General features: G+C 53.1%; 10 protein-coding genes across 10 annotated transcripts; 5 read left to right on the top strand and 5 right to left on the bottom strand.

Moving 5' to 3' along the window:
• Positions 1-1,958: 1,958 nt before the first annotated feature.
• On the top strand, positions 1,959-3,290 carry SODALDRAFT_54992 (hypothetical protein; the record flags this gene model as incomplete). Its single annotated transcript, XM_028615472.1, has 2 exons — positions 1,959-2,432; positions 2,765-3,290. Coding segments are annotated over 2 exons (966 nt in total), but the record flags the coding sequence as incomplete, so codon positions are not given.
• A 1,393-nt stretch (positions 3,291-4,683) lies between these two features.
• SODALDRAFT_352808 (hypothetical protein) lies at positions 4,684-7,423 on the top strand. Its single transcript, XM_028613610.1, has 3 exons — positions 4,684-5,118; positions 5,178-6,238; positions 6,306-7,423. Exons 1-3 carry the CDS (start codon positions 4,701-4,703, stop codon positions 7,101-7,103), a joined length of 2,277 nt encoding a protein of 758 aa, XP_028463758.1. The 5' UTR covers positions 4,684-4,700; the 3' UTR covers positions 7,104-7,423.
• Positions 7,424-7,734: 311 nt separating this feature from the next.
• Positions 7,735-9,731, bottom strand: SODALDRAFT_381232 (hypothetical protein). The gene is made up of 2 exons (XM_028615155.1): positions 8,476-9,731; positions 7,735-8,396 (listed from the first exon to the last, which is right to left on the bottom strand). Exons 1-2 carry the CDS (start codon positions 9,484-9,486, stop codon positions 8,112-8,114), a joined length of 1,296 nt encoding a protein of 431 aa, XP_028463759.1. The 5' UTR covers positions 9,487-9,731; the 3' UTR covers positions 7,735-8,111.
• Positions 9,732-11,185: 1,454 nt separating this feature from the next.
• SODALDRAFT_337180 (cytochrome P450 3A13) lies at positions 11,186-13,042 on the bottom strand (the record flags this gene model as incomplete). The annotated part of the gene is made up of 5 exons (XM_028612657.1): positions 11,186-11,363; positions 11,472-12,132; positions 12,227-12,356; positions 12,435-12,578; positions 12,680-13,042. The coding sequence occupies 5 exons, from the start codon at positions 13,040-13,042 to the stop codon at positions 11,186-11,188; spliced, it is 1,476 nt and encodes a 491-aa protein (XP_028463760.1).
• A 531-nt stretch (positions 13,043-13,573) lies between these two features.
• Positions 13,574-14,160, top strand: SODALDRAFT_381233 (hypothetical protein; the record flags this gene model as incomplete). The annotated part of the gene is made up of 4 exons (XM_028615156.1): positions 13,574-13,659; positions 13,725-13,813; positions 13,843-13,962; positions 14,084-14,160. The coding sequence occupies 3 exons, from the start codon at positions 13,574-13,576 to the stop codon at positions 13,911-13,913; spliced, it is 246 nt and encodes an 81-aa protein (XP_028463761.1). The 3' UTR covers positions 13,914-13,962; positions 14,084-14,160.
• Positions 14,115-15,409, top strand: SODALDRAFT_381234 (triosephosphate isomerase). The gene is made up of 4 exons (XM_028615157.1): positions 14,115-14,205; positions 14,404-14,474; positions 14,600-15,205; positions 15,307-15,409. Exons 1-4 carry the CDS (start codon positions 14,168-14,170, stop codon positions 15,333-15,335), a joined length of 744 nt encoding a protein of 247 aa, XP_028463762.1. The 5' UTR covers positions 14,115-14,167; the 3' UTR covers positions 15,336-15,409.
• Positions 15,410-15,751: 342 nt separating this feature from the next.
• On the bottom strand, positions 15,752-16,326 carry SODALDRAFT_320429 (mitochondrial 54S ribosomal protein L51; the record flags this gene model as incomplete). Its single annotated transcript, XM_028609531.1, has 3 exons — positions 15,752-16,043; positions 16,135-16,217; positions 16,288-16,326. 3 exons carry the CDS (start codon positions 16,324-16,326, stop codon positions 15,752-15,754), a joined length of 414 nt encoding a protein of 137 aa, XP_028463763.1.
• Positions 16,327-16,567: 241 nt separating this feature from the next.
• SODALDRAFT_55182 (RNA-binding domain-containing protein) lies at positions 16,568-18,761 on the top strand. Its single transcript, XM_028615473.1, has 4 exons — positions 16,568-17,038; positions 17,138-17,265; positions 17,342-17,450; positions 17,751-18,761. Exons 1-4 carry the CDS (start codon positions 16,777-16,779, stop codon positions 18,404-18,406), a joined length of 1,155 nt encoding a protein of 384 aa, XP_028463764.1. The 5' UTR covers positions 16,568-16,776; the 3' UTR covers positions 18,407-18,761.
• A 661-nt stretch (positions 18,762-19,422) lies between these two features.
• SODALDRAFT_283330 (putative 60S acidic ribosomal protein P0) lies at positions 19,423-20,249 on the bottom strand (the record flags this gene model as incomplete). Its single annotated transcript, XM_028608404.1, has 2 exons — positions 19,423-19,918; positions 20,059-20,249. 2 exons carry the CDS (start codon positions 20,247-20,249, stop codon positions 19,423-19,425), a joined length of 687 nt encoding a protein of 228 aa, XP_028463765.1.
• A 603-nt stretch (positions 20,250-20,852) lies between these two features.
• On the bottom strand, positions 20,853-23,403 carry SODALDRAFT_282953 (cullin-4A; the record flags this gene model as incomplete). The annotated part of the gene is made up of 3 exons (XM_028608373.1): positions 20,853-20,910; positions 20,988-22,888; positions 22,987-23,403. 3 exons carry the CDS (start codon positions 23,401-23,403, stop codon positions 20,853-20,855), a joined length of 2,376 nt encoding a protein of 791 aa, XP_028463766.1.
• Positions 23,404-23,539: the final 136 nt, after the last annotated feature.

Genomic DNA, 23,539 nt, shown 5'->3' on the forward strand with positions numbered 1-23,539 from the left:
ACAATGGTTCACTGAACGTTGTAATCATGTAGCTACCACGAGAAACCACCAGCCTCGGAAGTGTGCGAGATCTTCCCGTCCAGGCCGCGAAGAGGTGGGAAATGGGCCGTAAGTCCCGAACCGGTGTACGGATCCGCAATGACGGGCATTTTCACACATGCTGGTGAGTGTGCGATCATTTGCGAAACAATTCCACTACAACCCTTTTAAAGGCATAGTTGCCTCACAGAAAGGTCAGAAGAGACAGAAGGAGGATGTGTCGGGTCATGAACCAGGCTTATATCATAGATTATTGAGAACAACGGAGCGATTGTAGGGTTGGGCAGAGATTATGTGTGAAAACACTGACACTATCGTCAGGCAAATGGACATACCTGGGCCTGAATGGAACTGTGGCATGGATCTGGTGTCCGTCGTACCAAGGCAGACTCGAGTTTGTACAGTTCGTACGGACACGGCTGGACTGCTTAAGGTACATGCCACGTAGTTCTTCAGCTTCGAGAGATGAGGGATGACCCGTGAATCACGGCTGTGCGACGAAGGCAGTCGTGGATACCCGCAAAGGATGGTCTGGCGGTGTAGGAAAGAGCCACCCAAAAAGTGACCTCCCTAGGTAGTATAGGGTAGGTAGGTGGGAATCAGCTGGCGAGAGGAGGGAGATATCTCCTTCTGATCTTTATCAAAAACAGGAACCATCTTGGAGCAGCAGCTTGTTTCGTCTTCCCTTTTCACACCTAGTCCTTACGAAACGCCAGAGTATTTCCAGCTCAAGTCCCGCGTTGGCCTCACCCGGTACTGCGAGTCCAGTCAGCTCACGAATCCCCATCCATTGTTTATCTTGTACGACAACTCAACTGCCACTATCTAGTCTCGCGGTCTGCAGCATCATCATCAACACGAGATCTTCACCATGTGCTTTCCCTGCTGGCCTTTTAAAGAAGTCATGTACGATGGGGACGACGGTCGTGACCAGGATGGACAGCCCCGTTCTGCAAAAGGGGCTTCATACATGCTTCAAGTAAGTATTGATATTTTTCTCATCTATTCTCATGTCATTGTTCCAACCGAGTCATGTCTCTTTATGTCCTCCGAGTGGAAGGTCACATTAGACTTGTTTTCCCTTTTCATATTTTTGTGTGAGATGGCACGAGGAGCAGAGTGCAGAGTGGTCCTTGTTCAAACCTCACGCATTGTTACTCGAACTCCACCAGGAGGGAGAATAGGGGGAGCAGTACAATAAGAGAGCCTCTCGATCGCTTCTTTCTGTTGTTCTCTACACGCAGGGTCCTCGAATAACTTGGTTGCTGCCTGCCATCACGTATCTTGAACCTCGATAAGCAGTGAGCCTGGCTCCTGGCCTCAACCCCCAGCTCAACTTCCTGGAAATTCAGTCGGTTATTTTAAGGCTTCCCTTCTCCCCTGCCGACCCAGTCAATTTTCCCCCCTACACACGCACACAGCACTATTCACATTCGGGAGGTTTGCGTTGTTCCGTTTTCCCAAGGTCATCAAACATCTATCCACCTCCCGAAGGCCATCACGACCAACCCCTTCTGCACGACTCTTCGACGAGGCCTTTACGACACTAGCAACAGACTCCCTCGACTATGGAGCCCAATACCAAGAGATCCAAGTCATCCAAGATGCCGGAGAAGAAACACGTCAACCAACAGCGAAGTGTCCATTTCCATCAGGACAATCTTGATTCTGTCGAGGACCCCACGTCGACTTCTATCCGGAAGGATCGAACTGGGCAGCAGGGGCATCAGTGTACAGAACGTCCCTCAGGCGGAACGAAGAAGCAGGAAGGTGCCGCTCCTTCCCGGCGTGAACCCGTGACGTCTGGTCCTACCTCAGCTGCGCCTTCTACGAAGACTGCAGCCTCAGGCCCACAGGAGTCGCCCCCTATTAAGGCTCCTAACCAGGCAGGAGCTAATACTCAGTCTGCTGCTCCTGCCGCCGAGAAAGAGGCAAACACCACCACCGGCCCTGCACCTGCCCCGTCCGGGGAACATCAAGAGGGAAACAACGCCCTGTCTGGTTTCACCACGCATACCTCGACCGACCCATCTCGATCTGTCAACTCTTTTCCTTACCCTTACCCAAACTCTCATCTTTCCACTTACCTCAACCCCTCTGTTCACAACAACGTCTCTCGGACACACACTTTGTCTCCTGCAACTCCATTCCCGCATCCAGGTCTTGCACCTACAACTTACGGAAACGTGAATCCTCTTCTCTATCATCAAGCGCTTCCTCAGGCCAACCACCAAAATCAGAGAGAGAACCAAACCAACATGGGCGACTACCAAACTCCCCGTCCCGATGGGCTGCACTTCCAACCGCCCGTCCCTGATACCACCTACGGTCCCATGACTCATCTCTATGTTCCACGTTTTGACAACGGCGCCGTCCCTGTCTATGCTCAGCAAGTCGGTCTCCCCATTATTCGCAAGGCTTTCTATTATTGGCCTGTCACCCCTCTGTACATACATTGCCATAGGCAATATCTTTAGCTGACACCTGGTAACCAAGTGGTCATCCAGCTTTCTCCCCTTCCGTATTCCCCTCCTCTATCTCATGCAGTGGTATCTCGTTTCGATATACTCCCCCCCCTTTTTTCCCTTTTCCTTTTTTTTGGCGCACTTCTTTCATACCTGTTCTCTCCGTGTCTTTGTCTTCTGTCCTCTCTCTTTCCTGGTTCCAGGCCATGTTTCTTCAACCCACCTCATCAAAAAACAGGCTAACATTCTCTTCATAGCAGCCTCAACCCAACAATGTTACGGTCATTGGTCAGGCTCCTCAGCCCATCAACAACAGTCCTCCCATCATGGTTGCAACGCAGCAAATGCCCGGCCTGATGATGCAGGGACCTATCTCGACGCCCGTCCAGGGCCAGCACTTTATCATGAACGGCGTATCTGTTATGCAGGCCCCTCAACCCGCCGTCGGCATGGCCGGACCTCCTGGTACTGCCTTCCTTGCTCCGAAGCCCCAGCTTCCTCCTGATGTCACTGGCATTGGGCGTACAGCTAGCGAAATCGCTCAGGAAAATGCGGAGTTCGCCTACAACAATGGTCTTTATGAACCCCAGGACTTCAAGCCCGCGGATGATGATCCTTCTCGCTATTACCCTGTTCGCGAGCTCGACGGAAACTGGACCCAGCGGAACCGTTTCACCATCGACAACCTTGGGGACTGCCGCTGGTATGTCACTGACACAGGCTACTTCTACGCCGTCCGTCTTCCCAACTAGGCGAACAATATCCTCTCTTCCCCGTGACTTGGTATGTCAGCCAAGTTCAGCTTGAGTAAGTAACCCCCAATAGCAATACTCCTTAGGAACTGCAATGTCTGACTTATCTGTAAAACTCAGGTTGCCGCATGCATCATGCTGGTGCCTGCGGGGAGAGAGTCTTTGGACGGAGTTTTCTTTGCTTAAGATAGTACCGACCCGATTGCATGCATATTTCTTCTCGGCTTCCCAGTTGCGCTGATGCTTCTTGACCTTGGCTCCCCGGCAACTCAAGGTACGTTCAAGTGCCCGGAATTTACTCCAAGACTATGGCTAACATCGAGGTTCGATCAGAACACCCTGACCCTCATAGACATCTAACACGGTCAAGTCATTGACCATCCTGGAGGCTGATGAAGGGATTCTGATGTTGGCGTTGGGGACTAATGAAAGGGATAAGACAGCTTATGGCCATTGACTGGTACCAATCGGAAGGATAAACACGTAGGAAATACACAAAATCACTGGACGCTGAGATCTATTGCTGAGCGCTATTCTTGACGGAGTAATCTACCATTGACTGTAGTTGGCCCTCCATAATTCTTTGCATTCAGCCACGGTATTATTGAGCCCATGGGAACGGATTCCACGAGAAACAATGCCACATGGCAGGAGGTGAGTGGTAAAATGAAGACCAAAGCAACCCCATATCCTTGAGCATTTCCCTCCCTCGAGTCTCTTGGTCCCGGGATACCGATTTATGTGTCATCATGTATATTTGGTATATTCGGTATATCAGTATCTGACAGTTTCTCACCTGCTTCTCTTTTCCATGTCTGGGAAGACACATGTGAATCAATCATCCGTAAGTGAGAGAGAAGGTTGATTTGTGACGTTGAACCTCTATACATATGGTAAGCTAGAGACATTTCTCGTTGTCCTTCGAGCTTCAAGTCACCAGGAGAGATTGATATCTTGCTTGTCTTCACATTGTGGCGGTATCCCTGAGTTACACCGCCTAAGGTACCTTACCTGGCTCTTCAATCGACGTACCATGGGTTCCGGGTAGTCGTGACGAGCTAGGTCTACAGACGAATAAAAGGCTTTCACAATCTTTCAGATATCACGGGTCTAGTCAGTCGCGCAGGACAGTTTTGGTAGGTCCTTCCTCACATCTCAGTGTTATTTCCCATGTGTCACTAGTTCTTGCCTACTTCAACAGTCTCCCCCCTTCTTCCTTCCCTCCCTATATATCTCGCCTCGGTCCAATTATCCATTTCCTTCCATTATCTTCCTCCACATTTGCCTATTGGGACTCATAGTTCCCATATCTTACGCCGTTTCCCACTGCCCAGGAACCACCTAGGTAAAGGAATTGATTGTTCTTTGAACCCGCTCTACGTTGTATTGTCTGTCGTTCAATCACCTTACTCCTTGACGGGGTAAACAGTGACAGGCAAGAATAATGGTCAAGAAACGGATCCCCACCATCTGCGAGTGGGCTCTCGGATTTACTGTCGATGACTATGTTGGGGAGTACGAGAGACGGCGCCAAAGACATGAGGGCCGCACCAAGCAACGCGAGCGATTCCGCGTCGAAGTCTCCACCGACGATGAGTCGGAAGAGGAAACGATCAAGATTACCTACCCCCGATCTGGCAGCCCCAAGGAGAAAGCCGCCGAAACGAAGAAGCCCGCTGAAGGGAAGAAGGTCCATTTTGACAAGGAACCCCTTAAATCGGCTCTCAAGAAGACTACAGACTCGGAAGAAGTAACCACTAACACCGGAGACACATCCGACACCGACTCTTCAACTAAGAATACGGGTTCTAATCAGGAGGGGGGCGAGGACGCCTCGGAGTCCTCCCATACGGACTCTCCTCGTGAGTTCAACCCTTTTCCCCCCACAAAAATGGACATAGTATTCTGACGTACGTGACAGAGAAAGGAACGAACAAAGCTGATGTTTCTGATGCGAACACGTCCACTTCCGAATCTGGGCCTAATGATGAAACGGCCTCTCGGGCCTCCAAGAAGGACAAGAAATCGTCGAAGAAAAAACGGTCTCGCGATTCTGGAGACATCCCGGTTGATGCATCCCCTGAAGATGAGGACCAGGAGTCCGAGCACAAGAAAAAGACCAAAGATAATGCAAAGAACAAAGAAGAGCCTGATGTCGAGACTGCAGATTCGAAGTCAAGCCGGTCCTGCAAGTCTAAGAAAAGCAACCAATCCAGCAAACAACCCAACGCTCAGAAAGCTTCCGACAATAATATAGGACCTCTGAGTGACACCGAAACAGAGGCCTTGAAGGCCGTGTCCGAGAAGAAGAGTAAGACAAAGAATCGGCCAAAAAAAAGGCAGGCGGCGGGCAAAGTGCAACCCGAGGCTTTGATTGCTCATCATGTTCGCCAACCAAATCTCATCATGCCCGTTCGTGCCGAGATACTGCAGGTCGAACATGCCATGGAAGGAATGGAAGACCCCAGACCTAACGCCTTTCACGATGCACAACACAACGTACTTCGTGTCTATCACGGTCCTGTGTACGGAAATCCCAATGGCATGTTGTACCCTCGTCGAGATCCTTCGAGATCTGCCCTGCCAATAGGCACTCCCCATCCTCTGGCGAACCCTTACTTCTACGGCTTCGCACATCCTGCCAATCCCGGCAACATCCAGTTCCAGAATCAGTCGCCTTGGAATCAAATCGCTTATCCCGCGATGTTCGGTCCCCCTATGATGGCACCTCCAAGCCCAGCTCAAGCGAAGCCGGCCCAAGCTGCAGCTGAACCTTCCCCCGCCGGCACCGGTGCTGCTGCCGAGCCCACCCAGGCCCAAGATAAACCTACCGAACGTGAGACGGAGGAGATATCACCACCTCAGAATCCTCCCCCCCAGGAGAGGTCTGGAACCGTTGAAGAAACGGCCTCTGAGAGGGCCAAGAAGAAAGGTAAAGGTCGGGACTCTGGCATTGCACAGCAGGTATCTCAACCTAGCCAGGTGAGTTCGCGATAACAAGTCAATATCTCCCTGAAAGAACGTGGATTGAGCTAACACCATTCATCAGAATTCTGTTCCTATAAATGTCAATATGTACTCGTATGGAAGTCGGCCAGACCCCTGGAGTCGGGCAGGTCGCGAACGATACGCCAAACTGAACCAAGCCTCGAACTCTAGCGCAGAAAGCCCTGAAAAGGGCGGATTACGACAAGAAACGAAAGACTTCTGGGATGGTAGTTGCAGAAACAATCGAGGCCCGGCCATGTATGACCGGGACGCTGCCAACCGTGCTGCAGACATCTCCAGATCAAATGCCGTGCATCCTGACCTCAGGTGGTCCCCACGTCCCGAGCAACAACAGCCATCTAGCCCTCAAGATGGCATGGACAATGGAAATGCGGATGGCTGGCATAATCAGGCCTCGCCCGAAGCGAACAAGAACTGGAACAACGACAACTGGGGCAACAGCAACAATTGGGAGTCCACAAACCCGCAGGGTGATGTGCCGTGGGGTGCAACCAATCCACAAGAGAACTGGGATGCAGCCGCCACAGATGGCAACTGGACCGAGCCGGCCAACAATATCGGCGTAAGCAGCGGCCAGTCCAACGCCTCTGGGGGATCTAAGAAATCATTGAAATCCAACTCGCCAAAGCAAGATTTGGCGACGAATCTGGGGCCAACTAGTAATGAAATCGACGCAAAGGGTGATGATATTAATGTGAAGTCTTCCACCATGCCTGGTGCTTGGGACTCCGGTGTTGCTGGGGAAAACGATGCCGGTTGGGACCAGACCACCAAAGTCGTTGACAACGGTGGTTACTCCTGGGGCGACACCTCGGCCGCCCAAGTTGGTATGTGGTGACTTAGTTCTACTGGACGAAGGAGATGACGAGTAGTCAATTAAGGGGTGGATTTTCTCGGCTTGGGGATACCACGGTATGTTCAGTGGTGGTTTATATCCCGGGATTCTACATGCGGCGACGGGTCAAGTTGGGATCTCGGATGATTATTAACGGGGGCTTTTTTCTAACTGGCGTGGGTTGTTACCTGCTTTCTCTTTAAATAGGTCGTATGGTTCGGGATGGGATGTTGGGGGAGCCAAGTAGGAATGAATCTGGCTTTACGGAATAGACTTAACGGTGCTTTTCTGTGCTCAAGATACGTACGTCTAGTCTAGTCTGCGATCAAGAGATGCGAGATAATTAGTGAGTCGTGACGACCGACGCCATGGTTCAGAAAGTATTCTTTGTGATGATACGTGCCTGTCGAGACACTCCTGCAGAATTGAGCGTAGGTTCCAGATGACTAGCTTCCTGTTCGTTTCCGGGAATTTGACGACGCGGGGTGCTCAGCAATTATTAGTAGGTACCTAGACAAAGTGCTCGTGATACAGGCCGTCAGGTAGCGCGCATCCATTCCTCGTGGGTACGCCGCGATCGATTACCAGGGGGGATTAATTCTAGCAGAGACATCAGCAGTACGAGATGAGTAGTGATGGTAGCAATTATGTTATTGTCAATCTAGAAAATAAAAGCTACCATAACCCCTTGATTTTGCAAGGCATGACGAATCTCCCTTAAGCCCGAAACGTTAAAATTTTTTCTTGCTTTTTCTCGACTTGAATGTTTCCCTTTCCTCGGCAGCAGTTGGTGCGAACCAACCGGCACTAGCGGGAAGGGAGTGACGGAGCTGAGAGGAATCTTGCAGATGCCAAACATACAACTAACGAAATACACCGACCCCGGTGGTACGTGGGTTGCCGAACCAGACCGAGGGAGAAGAAGCGTAGAACAACCAAGACAGAGCGAATCGTGCCCCCAAGAGGCAAAAGAAGACCCAAGAAACGTAAGGTAATGGCGGTTCAAAGTGCCTACTCGTCGTCCGATTCCTCCTCCTCCGAGGCCTCGGCCAGCCAAGTCAGGAAGGGCTCGGCAGCCTTGCGGACCTTCTTGGAGGTGGCAAGGTCGACGTACTTCTTGCTAGCCCTGGTGCCCCATTTGGTGGCAACTTCCTCGCTGAGCAAGTCGCACGTGTAGTACAGCTGGAGAACCTTGACGATCTTTTCATAGACGTTCGGGTTCTGCGTGGCAAGGCTGCCGAAGAGGCGTTCGGTACCGCCAAGGAGGGCCTTCTCATGACGCTCGGAGGTGACGAACTACATATGAGGTTAGCGTGCCGGCTTGGGATGCATGTAGGGTAACCGAGGATGAAAAGGGGAAAGGATGATAACGCACCTGCTTCAACATGGGAGCTCGCTTGGGAATCTGAGCGCAGATGTTGTCATCGAAGAGCGTCAAGACAAGCACGACAACAGAACGGTGCTTTCCCTCAATGCCGAGTTCCTTGGCCTTGACAAAGATATCTATAGAGTCGACCTTGTCAATGCCACCCTTCTCCTGAGCCTGATCTTGAATCCAGGCGCCGAGCTCGTCGTAGACGGTGGGTCCACCGTCTCCATCTTCGTCTTCGTCGTCTCCCAGATGCAATTTCTGCTTAAACTCGCCCGGAAGCGAAGCCTGACGGGCCTTGACTGCTTCCTCGCTCATATCAACGGCCCATTCGTGCTCATTGACTTTGACCACGCCGTTGAGCTCGGGAGCATCATTCTTCAATTTCTCGAACTCGTCGTCGCTGCCGCCTGCATTGTCGTCGTTCTCATTGGAGCCGGCGTCAGAGCCATCGCCACCGCTACCACTGCCGTTGCCATTGGCGCCATTGCTGCCGTTCTCCTTGCCTCCTCCATTGGCAGTCTGCTGCTGCTTGGCACGGCGGGCGGCCTTGCGCTCCGCCTTGTCCTTCTTGCCTTTCTTCTGCTGGTTCTTCAGAATGAAGCCACTCAACTTGAGGCGAAGATCGACCTCGGAACGTTGGCCGCATGCCTTGCAGTCAAGAAGGATGCGTTCATTGTTGATATTGACGTCGGTCTCGGGGTTCTTGCACTTCTTGCAGAGAACGAACTTGTTGATGAAGCCGTCGAGATGGTCCTGCAGCTTGCTGGCATCGTGGGCGCCGTTGATGATCCAACGGTCGTCGGCCGGATCAATGTTGGTCTGGGCACCAAGTTCAAAGCCGAAGTACTTGATGAGGTAGGCGCCGGGACGGGCGAGGGACTGAGCAACGCTGCTCAGGTTGACGACGACTGTCTTGATGCCGTTGCCTTTGCCTTCGATCTTGGTCTGGAGGCGTTCCATCTTGTAGCGATAGAAGGCATCGCTGACATCGCGACGGACGTTGACGAGAGCCATGATTGCGGTGTTTTAGGTCGGTACGAAGAGAAGACCGGCAGTGAAAGGTTGATTGGGGCTGCTGAATGAGGCTAGATAAAGTAACGGAGAGCGCGTAGGCGAATGTAGGCGAGTAAAAAAAGTGTCAGAGACGAGGTCGAGAAGCGAAGCTGCGAGGTGCTGGTTGGAGGTCGACTAGAATAACATGAGAAGTTGTCGTGGTCGAGGTAGGCACACCGAGTGGATTGGGAAGAGCAACGAAGGGTCTTCAATGCTCAAGAGGTTTTTTGATGAACATGGGGCAGAATGGGACTAAGTCGTCTGTTCTGGTGGGAAGTCATTAACTCCTCAGTACAATAGGTCTCAGCCGACTGACGTGGCGTTGGTGATGTTGGGACTACGAGGCTTCCGTTCTATACGACACGGACGCAGCTTGGGTGGGAGAAGGTGTCTGATGACGGCGGCCTGGTCGTGCTGATACATAAACAGCTGCGTGCCTCGAGATCCAACTATGGGTGTAGTTTCCTTCTCTGCGAGGGGAAATATAGTCGCTCGTGCGCGCGGAGCGGAAATCTTGAGGACTGCGAAGATGGCGATGCTTTGAGAGGCTTAAACCAGGAGGTTTCAAGGGAAGTTGGACAACCGTCAGAGGAAGTCAGAGCAGGATGAATCCGACAATTCTTTTGATGACTTTGTAGCGTGGAAGTGGTTTGCGTTGGTTGCAGGGGGATAACGTTACGTTGCTGGAAAGCAGTCGAGGGGGGAAAGGGGTTTATTTAGAGGTAGAGAGACGCACGAGTGAACTGTGGGTGAAGGAAGAAAGTTTTAAAGTCAAGTGGACCAAGAATGTGGCGTGGGGGGAGAATGAAAGAAGAAGAAAAACGAGAAAATTGTTACGGAGATGATTGTTATGTAATCTTCAACACGGACCATGTAAATAACCTGTCGTTGGTTAAAATTTCTCCACGTTCATGTTTCTATGGAAGGTACCTTACCTCACCACACCTACCTTATTTATTCCGTACCCGAAGTACCGTAATCCTGCTCCTTCCCCTCTCTCTATTAATTAACCCTGACTCAGAAGGCTGCTATTTCGAAAGTGGACGGCGAAGTGAACAATGTTAATTGTTATGGAGTACATTCTGATTGATACTGTGACGGCATGTTGCTGCGTACACTCAGGCAGTTATTAACTCCTTTCCCCGAAGGTTATTTCCGTTCAGTTCGGCTGTGGCCGGCCAGACGAACCTGGATCAAATTTCAGGGGTTTGCTGGCAGGACAAGGACGGAGTACAGAGTACAAATACGCAGCGCAATTGTACCTTTCCATGACCTAAGGTACCAATTTGTACCATTTCATCCAAGTTCCTCAGTCCTCCCATTGTTACCCACGGATTACGAGTAAATAATTGTTCCTCGTGTTCGAAATATACTTCTTAGTACTACGGATACGTGCTAAAATTGGGGCCATGGCGGACCGTTTGGGAAATTTCGGAAGTTTGAGAAGAACAGAAACTTCGATACCGGCTACGGATCACGGAGTACCTTACGCCGTACGGAGCAGGTAAGGTAGTCGCGGCCACGAGGTAACCTCCATACGAAGACCGGCATCGATGACTTCAAATGTCACCATTCTTGGAAGGAACTGCGGGAATTTTCCTCATCACATAACATTCTCCACCTTGCAGTACCTTATCCAGTGTGCCCCCTCTCTCATTAACTATTCATGCTTCTCCGAGAGGGGAATGAATCGCAACAGGCATTTCTTGCCTAGTGGCCTCGACGATATCAGATGATCGTCCATCGCCATGGATTCCGCCGTCATCGTGTCGCATGGCAGCGTCGTGTATCGCGAGTACACATCCCTCAATAGTGTCTTCATCTCGACCAACGCCAGGCTGAATCATCATGATGAAATGTCAGTTAACAGGATTCCTCGGCGCAGAACTCATCACCTCATCTGATGATTGCGGCATCTCGGCAAAGGTTTGATCAATATCACGTACTGTTTCCCCACGCAGCCACGTCCGCCATTGGAAAACGCGAACATGACCCTTTTCCTCTCGGCATCGCCCTCGGCCTCACACCACCGCTCCGGGTTAAACGTATCTGGATCCGGAAAAACGTCGTGGACCCTGTGCACGGAAAAAGGCTGACAGCTTACTACGGTGCTCCCGGGAATATCGTAGCCGTCAATAGTTCGGCCATCTGCCGGGACGCGCCTGGGGAGCGACATGGGAATGGGCGGGAAGCATCGAAGTCCTTCCTGCACCACGGCATCGAGGAATGGCAGGTTGTCAAAGCCGGTATGCGCGTCATCTGCGACACATTGCGCCCGGAGTTCACGTTGGAGTTCCTCCTGGAAGCTAAATGACCGCGGCTGCGATAGTTCCCACATCAGGAAGCACAATCCGTCGCCCGTTGTGTCAATGCCGGCAACCATGTGATCCATGACCTCTGCTGCCATGTCGAGCTGGTCGAGGTGGCTGCCGGCAGCCGACTTTTCCTGCATGCGGCTAAGGAGAGTGAAGGGTGAAGGTTCGGGTCCCCTCGCTGCGGCCATGGCAAAGTTGTCGGCTAGCGGGGTTGCGCGTGGTTCTGCAAAGAGGTCCACTATGCCTGATAGCATCCTGTGCAACGTCGGACTGTAGTGTTGAATGAGGCGGTCTGACCATTGGTTATGCGCGCGTTGGCTATGTGGTCGACGAAACCCGGGGGCGGCGGGACTGGATGGTGCACGAGGGTAGGTTACGTTACTCACTTTGTAGACTGTCGTCTCCCGTAATCTGCGACATCATCTCCATATCTGCTTCGTCCTGGAGGCAATTGGTTCCGTAGGGGTCAAAGAGGTGGTAAGTGGCGCAATCACAGGCATAGGCATGGAGTGACATCTGCTTGTTATGTCAGAAGTTGAAGCCAGGATTCTCCCATGGCAGGGTGGCGGGAGCAGCGGGGGTCCATATCCGTACGAAAATATCATGGCTGCCGGTGCCAGAAGCCTCGCAGCACTGGATAAATCTTCGCGATCTCTCTTGGATGCCACCCAGCGAAGCCGGCTTCATGATGTTGCTGTTGGCATAACGATCTGCGAAAACTCTCTTTCGCTTGGCGTGCTTTGTAGTAGTTAGCACATCGGTTGAACTAGCTAACTAAGGTAACTGATGGATAACAACGACAAGCACAGAACAACGAACAACCGCCGTGTCGGACTTGCCTCTTCCTTATACAACGTGCTAAACATGGTCCTGCGACCAAACACCCGGAAGAGGTCGTAGAACTCGGATTTGTCATAGCCGCTGCCGCGAGAGCAATAGATCTCCTTGATAGCCTCGTAAGACGTGAAGGAGACCTCGGCTGGACCGAGCCGGACAACTGGTCCATATTTGGCATGTAGGGAGTGGACGTATCGGGTCCGGTTTGCGCGAAGCTCATGCCACCGCAGGATGAGCACAGTGAAGCCGGTGTACCAAGGACCTGGGACCTTTCGTAGAGGCGATGCAAGACAGAGGCCGAGATATATAAGTGCCAACACCACAAACCAAGCAGCGCACTGTTGAAAAGAGAGAAATAAAATCATGATGCACAATGCCTGTAATTGGTCATGTGAGCATCAAATATCGCGAGAAGCCAGGGCAAAAGGAGTCGAGTTAGGAGAACATTTGATCAATGTTGAAGAGGGCGGCGGGGGAAACAGACCGCTCTTAGGTCGGTCGGCCTTATCAGGTGCGACTGAATTCAACCACTCCGTTAGGCATTACCTACCTATCAAGCTGTTATGTAACCCGATCGCGGATCTCCAACTACCTACCTCGATCACCTTAGTCTTCACATAAATTAATGACTTAACTGGGAAGCCCCAGGACAACCTAATGTGATAAGAAACCAAACTGGTAACGGCGACTCTATGCTTGTCCTGGAACAAAGAAGTGCATGCCCCAGACCCAGGCAATGATCTGGGGTTACAGACAAGTAGACGGAGACATACATAAAAGGTAGGCTATCAGGCCTGGGGTAGCCAATGGACACTCAGCCAAGGTTCCCGTCGACCAGGGGATCTAGTGTAGTTTGAATTCAGATAACAACAGCGTGGCAAAGGGTTTTCTCCATGATGAGCGCCTGCGGCATAGATCAGACCCTCCTCCTTCGAGCGGCTAGGTTTTTCGATCAGGGAATAGCATCGCAACCATGTTCGAGGTAACGATAGTGGGATGAGTAATAATAATAAGAATTGACGTACGGAGGACTTGAATACAGGCAAGGTATGTGTTCACCTTCCGGACTCTGGGCCGGGGCATTATCGGAGCTCGGCAAGATACGCCCCCAGCCATTGAGCTTGCTGCACCCATGGGTACGTACCTAAATTATCAATGATCTCAGCGACTGCCCCTCGCTCTTGCGAGCAGAACCCCGCCCGTTGCCCATCCCAGGAAGGCACACCCCCGCCATAGCCTTCGTGCCGCCACGGCGTCTTTGGAAAGTGAACTATCCGTACCTTAGGTAGGTAGTGTACAGTACCCATGCGTGTAATGAGAAATGCTACATTGAGACCCGAGGTTCTACCTCTGAATTCTTCAATTGACTTGTTTTGCGTTATTTACACATAAAATCTCTTGTCCAGCATCCGAATAATTCATACTCCAAGGATACCTGCTATAGCCAATACCCCCCTCTGGACTAATATTTCGTCAACATATTGCCCATCATGGCTCGCAAGTTCTTCGTCGGCGGCAACTTCAAGATGTGAGTGCGGGGCAGAAGCGGGATGGATGATGCTTTGGGGATATACCCAAAACATAACATACAAAAAGAAGAAAAGGAAAAATAAGAAGAAGAAGAAGAAGAAGCGGAAGAAGAACTGGCCGACTGCGGACATCAAACGCGTCATGGCTATCTAGGAAGAGTAGTTCGAAGGACTGACTCGCGTTTGGAATTCAACAGGAACGGGACCGTTGCGTCCATCAAGGAGATTGTCAAGAACCTGAACGACGCTCAGCTGGACCCCAACGCCGGTATGTTTTCTGCGCTCCCCAAGCGCCATCCATCGTTCCCCCGCTTCTCTTGCTTCCCAATACACAAATACCCAATACCCAACACCCATGGGATACCCGCTCACACGCCTGACTCAAACGGACAGAGGTCGTCATTGCCCCTCCCGCCCTCTACCTTCCGCTCGTTCGCGAGAGCCTGCGCAAGGACGTCGAAGTGGCCGCCCAGAACGTCTACAACAAGCCCAACGGCGCCTTCACCGGCGAGATCAGCGTATCGCAGCTCCTGGACAGCGGTGCCACCTGGACCATCCTGGGTCATTCGGAGCGCCGCACCATCCTGGGCGAGACGGACGAGGTCGTTGCGGCCAAGACCAAGTTCGCGACCGAGAACGGCCTCGGCGTCATCTGGTGCTGCGGTGAGAGCCTCGACGAGCGCGAGCAGGGCATCACCGTCGACGTTGTCAGCAAGCAGCTCGCCGCCCTCAAGGCCCAGGTCTCGGACTGGACGCGCATCGTCATCGCCTACGAGCCTATCTGGGCCATTGGCACCGGTAAGGTCGCCACCAACCAGCAGGCCCAAGAGGTCCATGCCGCCATCCGTGCTTGGCTCCGGAAGGAGGTCAGCGAGACGGTCGCCGATGAGACCCGCATTCTCTATGGTGGCAGCGTCAACGAGAAGAACTGCCGCGACCTCGCCAAGGAGACTGACATTGATGGCTTCCTTGTCGGCGGTGCCAGTCTGAAGCCTGCTTGTAAGTTCTTTCTCTCTCCAATGTCCTCTTACCCCCCTTCCGCCCCATTTCCATTCGTCTTCCCTTTATACCGGGCAATGGAAGCTGATTTAGATGGCCAGTTGTCGACATTATCAACAGCACCCAGTAAATCGGTCGGGGAGTCGAGAAACAAAACGTACCGGCGCGAAGGGATATTCCAGTGCAAGGGTTTGAAAATCCGCCCACAGGGTTCCGTTACCTTTCATGAACCCCAAAATAGATTCCCTAAGAGCAGGAACGAAATAAAAAAGTAAATAAAAGCTTTTGCGTACATGCAAATCTCATCCAAGGGACCGCTTGTGGTCCCACGTGGCTAGAACCTCGCAACATATCTTGCCGAGGGTATATCCCACGCTTGTTTGTAAATGAAATTTATGAAGTAGTGTACAAGCATCAGAGATGCCGTTCTCTGATGGTGGAACGTCGTATGGGCCGCCCCCTTTTTCCCTTGTTCTCCAGGGCCATAAATTCGAGTCCAGTTTCGTACGTTTCGTACGGTTCGTCCGATCCAATCCTCATATATTGTTATACAGCCATACCATTTCCGTGATATGGACTCCAGACACCTCTCACACTAGGGTTGATGCTCGACACGGGTTTGTTGATCCTCTTCAGCTTCTCGCCGTTGGTATCGCGGAGGGACTCGGCCATCTTCAGGATCTCAAGGGGCTGCATATTCTTGACGCACAGCGACCTCGATTGACCATTGACATAGTGACCGACAATGATGGGATGTCTCGAGGGACGAGGAGAAACGGTCACCTCGATCTGAGGATGGGCTGCGGCGAACTTGGCGAGCTGCGACTTGATGAAACCGCTGGGAAGCACATGGCGTGTCAGAACAAGACATCTACCTGGAATCCCGAGCCTGCAAATCGGGGGGAAACAGCAATAGCAGCAAGACTTACTTCATTCCCCTGGAACTCCCGGCCCAGTCGCAGAAGTGGAAGTCCATCTTTTTGCATTGGAGGATGAAGGCACCGAGGCCATTCTACACCAACATGTCAGTCAGTGGATTTTTTGCAATGATTTGCAATGCTGTAATATTATAGAGGGCATACCCGGCCTGTTGACAGAGCCTTGAGTGCCTTGACCGTCATGATGTTCGGTTTGGCGTACAAAAGGCAACCGATTTGGAGGTCGGCATACAAAGCGCGATGGAGGCTCAAGATTTCTTGCTGGACCAAGCGCATGCGACCCGGTCGGTCACTTGACGGCAGAACTTCGGTCGAGGTACCAAGCACCAGAAACCTATACCTTCTGTATGTTCCATATATCGCACAATCAGACCAATCAGAATCAAGCTTTGCATTATGCAGGCTTCCTTCCGTCTCCCGACGCCCCAGTGTTCCCTGTTGTCGGTTTTTTTTCCCCTTCGTCACGGGAAATAATGATAATGTGCTGAGGCCTCACGACGCGATTTTGACCACTTCACCGGGTCATCCACTTTCCCCATTGCGCGACTCAGAGCTGCCTCTTTCGCCGGTGGTCATTATATCCTCTAGGTCGCTGATTCTTCTTTATATTTTGGACCCTTCGAAGAGGCGATCATGACCGACAAGCTCCCGCCTAACTTGCTGGCGCTGTTCGCGCCGCGCCCTCCTCTGCGATGGGTTCCAGCTCCTGATCAACCGCCCGAGAAGAGGCGCACAGCACCCGTCAGTGGTTTGGCGCAATTCTTGCCTGCGCTCCACGAATACAAGGATAAAGACGGATACGTGCCAACCGAGAGCTGGTTGCAGATGAAGGACCGTAAGAAGCTTGGGCACAAGGCTGAGATGGAGCGACTCCTCACCGAAGGGCCGAAAAACTGTACGTGACATCCTGACCACCTTGTGTTCTCCCTAGGTCTTGGTCTTCGCGATTGGAAAGGGACATGGCCCATATGCTGATACGGATACTATCTGGCAGTCAAACCTCACGAGGACCCCAACATTCGTGGCGACGCGTTCAAGACTTTGGTCGTTGCGAGACTTTCGTATGAGGCGAACGAGCAGGACCTCGAGAGGGAATTTGGGCGCTTCGGGAATATTGAACGCGTATGCCACCCCACCGAAGCGACTGGCTATCATCTCCCTATCTCACTGGATTATCCGCTGACTTTGTGAACTTCAGATTCGCATCATCACTGACACACATGCACATGAAAAATCCAAGAACAAGAAGAGGAAACCCCACAGGGGATACGCTTTCGTAGTGTTTGAGCGAGAACGAGACATGAGAGGTAAACCCACCACACCACCGAACCATCCTTCCCATGACGAGACTCGGCCTGCTTAGTGCTTTCGTCCTCTTGCCCAGACACATGGCCCTCAGGCTTGCCTGTGTTCTGTCTACTCGAGATGTCACGTGGCCCTCAAGCCTTGCCCGTTTTCTCGGCTCGTTACATGTTGTTTTATTTCCTTCTTGTTGGCCGTTTTTCCCTTGTTGCCTTTTTGCCCTGTCCACACGGACCAAAACCAAGAGGTATATGCAACCAAGGTAAAGTTTACTGACAAATGCGCCTTGGCGCGGCGGTGAGTAGCTGCTTTGGAAGCCTGCGATGGAATCCGAATCAAAGACCGGCGTATCAAGGTAGACGTCGAGCGTGGCCGCACGGTCAAGGGCTGGCTACCTCGTCGCCTCGGTGGCGGCCTCGGCGGCAGGGGTTACACCAAAGCCCTCCCGGCACGCCCTATGGGGGGTCCCGGGGGCTATGGCGGTTTCCGCGGAGGCTTCCGAGGCGGGTTTGAAGGTGGCCGCGGCCGCGGCTTCCGGGGCGGCCATGGGGGCCGAGGGGGTTTCCGCGGTGGCCCTAACGAATTTCCCAGGGATGCACCCTCCGGGCCCGGCTTTGGCGGGCGTGGCGGGGGTCACGGCGATCGGGGCGATCGCAATTTCTCCGGGGGTGGGTTTGACCGAGGCGGCCGCTCACACGATGATAGACCTGGCGGCGGATTTCGCGACCGGTTCGGTGATCGCGACCGGGATGGCGGCCGACGTACGGGGAGCAATATGGAGCCCATCCGACCCAGAGGCGAAGGTGGGTATCGCGACAGGGACCGAGAACGCGATCGCGATCGTGAACGAGTCCGCGACCGAGATGGTGCCCGAGACTATGACCGCCCTCGCGACGACGACAGCCGGAAACGAGGATTTGAGGGCGGCTACGAGGACCCTCGAAAGCTACGCCGCTACTAAGCAAGGTTGCCACCCACCGAAGGCCTTGTGGTGGGTTTCCTTCTCGTTTTAACTTTCATCATCCATCTGTCTCTCCGTTGGTCTCTTTTCTCGGCTCGCCAATTGAGGGGTAAGCCGAATTTCGCAAGCCGCATCTCGTCTGTCGTATCTATACGATCAGTACACGGATTCCCTTCAGATAATCCCCCACCGTTCGGTCGGGTAAGCCTGCGATAGATCGCAAAACCGCAACATTTCAGCCCTGTGGTGGGCATCCCTGCGTTGCCAATTTTTAAGACTGATGAACAAGGTAACCCGATGACCTTCGACCATCTTGTGAACAAGTTTTACTGCTTGGAGCGGGTCATACCGCAGCTGCAGTTGCAGCAATAATTCGATCGAAATCCCGGGACTTGGCGTGAATGCAGGTAAGGTCAGAGGTAAGGATCTCTGTGCCTACTGAGGTAACGACGCAAAAAGAGTTTGGAGTGGAAGCGAGCGACATGTACCATTACTATGTTTCCTTCTGTTGCTGTGTATGAACACGGATGGCCGGGAATTTTTCGATTCAGCTAGTTTATATCTCATAGCTCGTACAGGATGATGTCCTGGAGGTCTGTCCCCGTCACTATATCCACCACGTCGATGCTAAGAGAGATGAGTGAACAACCGAAGACGACAATGCTTTTAACCCTGTACAAACTCCGAACGCCGCATATAGACTCTACGTGATGGTATCACTTTCCTTCCTGAACGAGCAATCCCTGGGCATTCTATTTTGCCCCTCAACCCGGAACCCGAGAAAGCGCGGGCAAGGTTCACTCATCGGAATCCTTAGCCTCTTGCACATCTTCCGTGGCGTTGGGGTTCACCTCGGTGACTTTGCCCGTGGAGGCACTCCAATATCTGTAGTTGTTGGGTCAGCACCGTCTTGGTCGAGGGTATGCGGGCTACTATTTCGTGTGCAAGGGGAACGATGACAGAAAAGAAAAGGGGAAGAAAGAGAAGAAAAGGAGGAGAGGAAAGGAGCAAAAATCTTACGCAAGGACCTTGACCCTGAACTCGCTCAAGCAAACCCCAAAGAGCTTCAGAAGCCTCGTCTGCCGACTATCCAGCACCTGGCCCTCCTTGCAAACAACGTAGCCCCCCTCCGTCTGGCCCTCGGGGGCGTTCTCGTCGCCGATCACGATGCGGCCCTTGACCATGCGGGTGGGCATGCCGAGGCGGCGCAGCTCCGGCTCGAGGCTGTGCTCCATGGGCACGTCGTGCTCGCGGGGCACCTCGCCGCCGGTGGCGTAGACGACGCCCTGGGGCACGATGAAGTCGCGGGGCGCGGTGGCGCCGGCGCGGGCAAAGTCGACGGGGTTCAGGGAGTCGAGGTAGGAGAGCATGGCCTCCGGGTCGCGGTTTGTCAGGAGCAGGCCCACCGTGCCGTTGATGTAGCGGGTGAGATCCTCGAGGCCGTCGAGGAGCGAGGTTTCGCGGGTTTGGCCGAGGGCTCTGGCCATGAGCTTTGTCTTGGCGAAGAAGAGCCTGTGTAGTGGAAAACGAAAATATTCGTAATTAGCACACGACTGTATTGGGTTTGACATATGGGAAATCACGGTATAGGAGGAAGGCGCAGGAGATGAGGAGATGACGAGGACTAAAGGGAGAGGGAGAGAAGAACGCACCTGCAATCGGAGAGTTCGTGACGGACGTTCTTGAGGTGGGTGTTGCGCATGTTCTCGACGCCAAAGACGAAGCAGTGCTGGTACTGCGGGACAGCCTCGCGGATGGTGTTGAAGAGTTTGTCTTTCTGCTCCCGTGTCTTCTTAGACACCTGCGTCATGGCCACGACGCGATTCCGTCTTGACTTGGGCATCTTGACGTCGGGTTGTTTTATAGCGTTCGGGGTATTTATTGCTTTGTCTTTTGAGTTCTTTGGTCTCGGGTTCTTCGGGTATATAAGATGGGGAGGAATTTCTTTATACAACGTTAATTGCTGCTTAGTCGGAAGCGCCGTACGTCTTGTGATTGCGACCGAGAGAACTATCACAAAAATATGTAGGTATTCCCACCTTCAATGGTGGTGGTGGATTTTTTTCGCCCGGTGTGCCTCCGCCATGGGAGACGCTGAAAATCTAATCTTATCGATAACCGTCAAAATTCGAGAATAGGACGGGACTTGCGTCCCTACCCCCCCGCCGTCGGGTTGCTTACATAAGACCGGCACCTTGTTCGTGAGATCCAACCAAGTCGATGCTTCAGTCCGATGCAACTGGACGTTTCTCATAATCCTCCTGCAACCTACATGCGCATTCTGTCCTAGGTAAAGCATGTCAGGGAGAGGAGTTATGCTCTTCATGTCTTCCCTCCCGAGTGTGTTCTCCCAAAACCTGCACACAAGTAAATGAAGAGAAAACGAAACACTACGTAGTCCAGCCTGTGTCCAGCAGCAAAACAAACATGAAGCGAAACCATATGCCTATGACACGTAGTGATACATATTTCCCTCTCGTTCGAGGTAGTCCTTGTCGATGAGCCTAGTTCTAGTCAGATCGTATTCTTTATCAAGGGGAGCCCCCGGCCAATGGCCAAAGGGCGAAGGGCCAGTACTCACGTTTCGATCATCTTCTTGACCTGGGACGGATCCAGGGGCCCCCGTTTCCGCGTGTGGTTGAACACCTCGGCGAGCAGTTCGCTATGGCCCATGGTCTTGCGCGCCTTCATGATCCGCACAATGACTGCCTGCGTTTCGTACTTGCGATCCTCCACGATGCGATCGTGCGTCGCCTTGTTCTCCTCTTTCGTCTCCTTCAGCTGGATCTGGTTGATCTTGATCTTGATCTTGGGGTCCGAGAAGGCCTTGTTGATGGTGAACGTGTCCGTCGGGTTGACGTCCCTCCCCTTGGGATGCTTGGTCAACACCCGCACCTTGCCGCACGCCAGCGACTGCAGCGTCCGGTCGAGGTCGCCCCCCTGGAGACCCGTGGCGGTGCTGATCTGCTCGTAGCTGAGGAAATCGTCCAGACCTACGTCGTTGAAGAGGACGAGGACCACCGCCTGATACGCGCTGACGGACAGCTCTTTGGTGCCTTTGGGGAAAATGGCCTTGATGGTACAGTTGGCCAGGGAGTGCGCCCAGGTGAGCTTCCGGCCCTCGTGCTTGTGCTTGTACCACTGCTCGAACCGTCCCGCCTCCTTGGCGATCTCCTTGGGAATGCGGAGTCGGACTTCGGGATAGCTCGGCCAGGCGGCGGCGGAGATGACCATCACTTGCAGATCGACAGGCGGTTGGCTCTCGAGCCTGGCGGTATGCTCCTTAAATGCCTCCATCTCTCCCTTGGCGATCTCCTGGTCCTTGAACATCTGCTCGAGGTTGCGGGTGAAGTTAGCACCGCACTCGTCTCGCAGTTTCCTCAACATGTTCCGCTCCGCGTCTTGGCTGGCGCTCCGGCCCATGAGCAGGCGGCGGGCCAGGTCTTTTTTGTAGAAAGCTTCGAATGCGTCTTTGCCCTCTATGAACCGGAAGAGCTCGAGAGCCTGATCCAGCTGGCGGTCTAGCTCGGCGTCTTCGTCTCCTGTGCTCGACTGGCCGCTTTGCTCCGCGGCGGCACGGTCCTTGTGGTCGGAAAGCAGGGTCTTGGGGAGGGCTTTGATGCCGCCGCGCAGTAGAAGGTCGATGTGTTTGGCGATCATCTCCCCAATCTTGGACGTGCCCGTCGGCCAGCCCGAGGTGGCTTGTCGGTCGTCCATGAACGCGCAGAAGGCCTGGCGGATGTCGTAGACGAATTTCTCGTCGCCCCCGAAAGCGTCCCTGACGATGATATCCAAAGATCTCCTCAGCTCGAGAAGCCTCATAACCATCTCGTCGCCCCTCTCGGTGTCCCCCACGATGGCCGCGCCGGCTCGTTGGACGTACTCGGTCAGGGGCACCGTGAGCTTGATCTGGATCCCAGACAGCCGCAGCAGATCGTAGAGCGCCTTCATCGAGCCCACTTCGTTCTCCGCCAACAGCTTGGCCAGACTTTCGGGGTTCAGGAGCTTCTCCGTGTAGTCTATGATCACGATGTCATGCGCAGAATTGAGGAGTTGCTTTTTTGTCGTGGTGTCAAAGTTATACGCATTGCAGCGGTGGCCCTCGGAGGCCAGGAACTCTGTGCAGGCTAGGATATACTCCTTCAGGCTCCACGCGCTTCTCTCCTCGGCGAAGTGGAAGAAATACTTCTTCGAGTCGCTGAGGAAAGCCTTCTCGAAGGACTTTTGATATATGCTGAGGACATGGAACATCATGATGCTGTCTCGTAGTAGTCCGGAATCGAAGCGCTTGTCTTCTGCCCGGTCAAAGGCAACCATGTCGCAAACGGCAGCCACACATCGGGCCCAGGGTGACAGCGATGTCTTCTCGCCCCACAGCATCTTCCTGAAGTGCGCAATCGTCAAGTCGTTAACAGAGTATAGCGACTTGTCCCCCAGGACATACGTCCTGTCGAGGTAACTGTATATGGATCGAACGATGACCTGTGCGGCGAGGGTTTTTGGGTTTTTTTTTTAGCCATGGTGAGCTACAGCACAGATCAAGTTCGAGAAACCAACAGGGAGAAGACATATCAGCTTACAATCTGCCTGTTGAGTAGCTGCCACTGCTTGATCACGACCCGCAGCATCTCAATATTGTCGGAACCAAATTCGGCGGAGACGATTTGCCAGACGTCGCTTTGCAGGTGAGTCTCGAGGACGTCGTAGAGGAGGGTGTATATATGTTTCTCCCTGCCATGCCTGCACATATCCTCGACTCCCCTATAAAGCCTCTCCAGAGACAGTCGCAACGGTTCTTGCCTGAATATGGCGACCAGAGCTTCCCTGAGTTCCTGTTCCGTGCGATTGCAGTATGTTTCGCTCTGTTCATCGGTCGACGACGTCCTGAGGTTCTTTATGACAAGCTTCTTCGCGCCGGCGTAGGGCCGGAATGCGGTCTGCTGGGTCAGGTCGATGGGCTGCCTGTCGGGAAGCTTGCCCTTCATCTTGCCGGACATGGTAGGGTTTGCGGACGGTTGGGCGTCGGTCAAATCGGACTTGAACCGCTTGGGATGGGGTTTCCCCAGCTGTTCTGGAGATTGCGGGTGCCTATCGGATGACTGAAGCCCGGAGCCGGTGCCCGACGAGTCTGAA

The sequence above is a fragment of the Sodiomyces alkalinus genome (assembly GCF_003711515.1).
Source record: "Sodiomyces alkalinus F11 unplaced genomic scaffold SODALscaffold_10, whole genome shotgun sequence".
Lineage (NCBI taxonomy): Eukaryota > Fungi > Ascomycota > Sordariomycetes > Glomerellales > Plectosphaerellaceae > Sodiomyces > Sodiomyces alkalinus.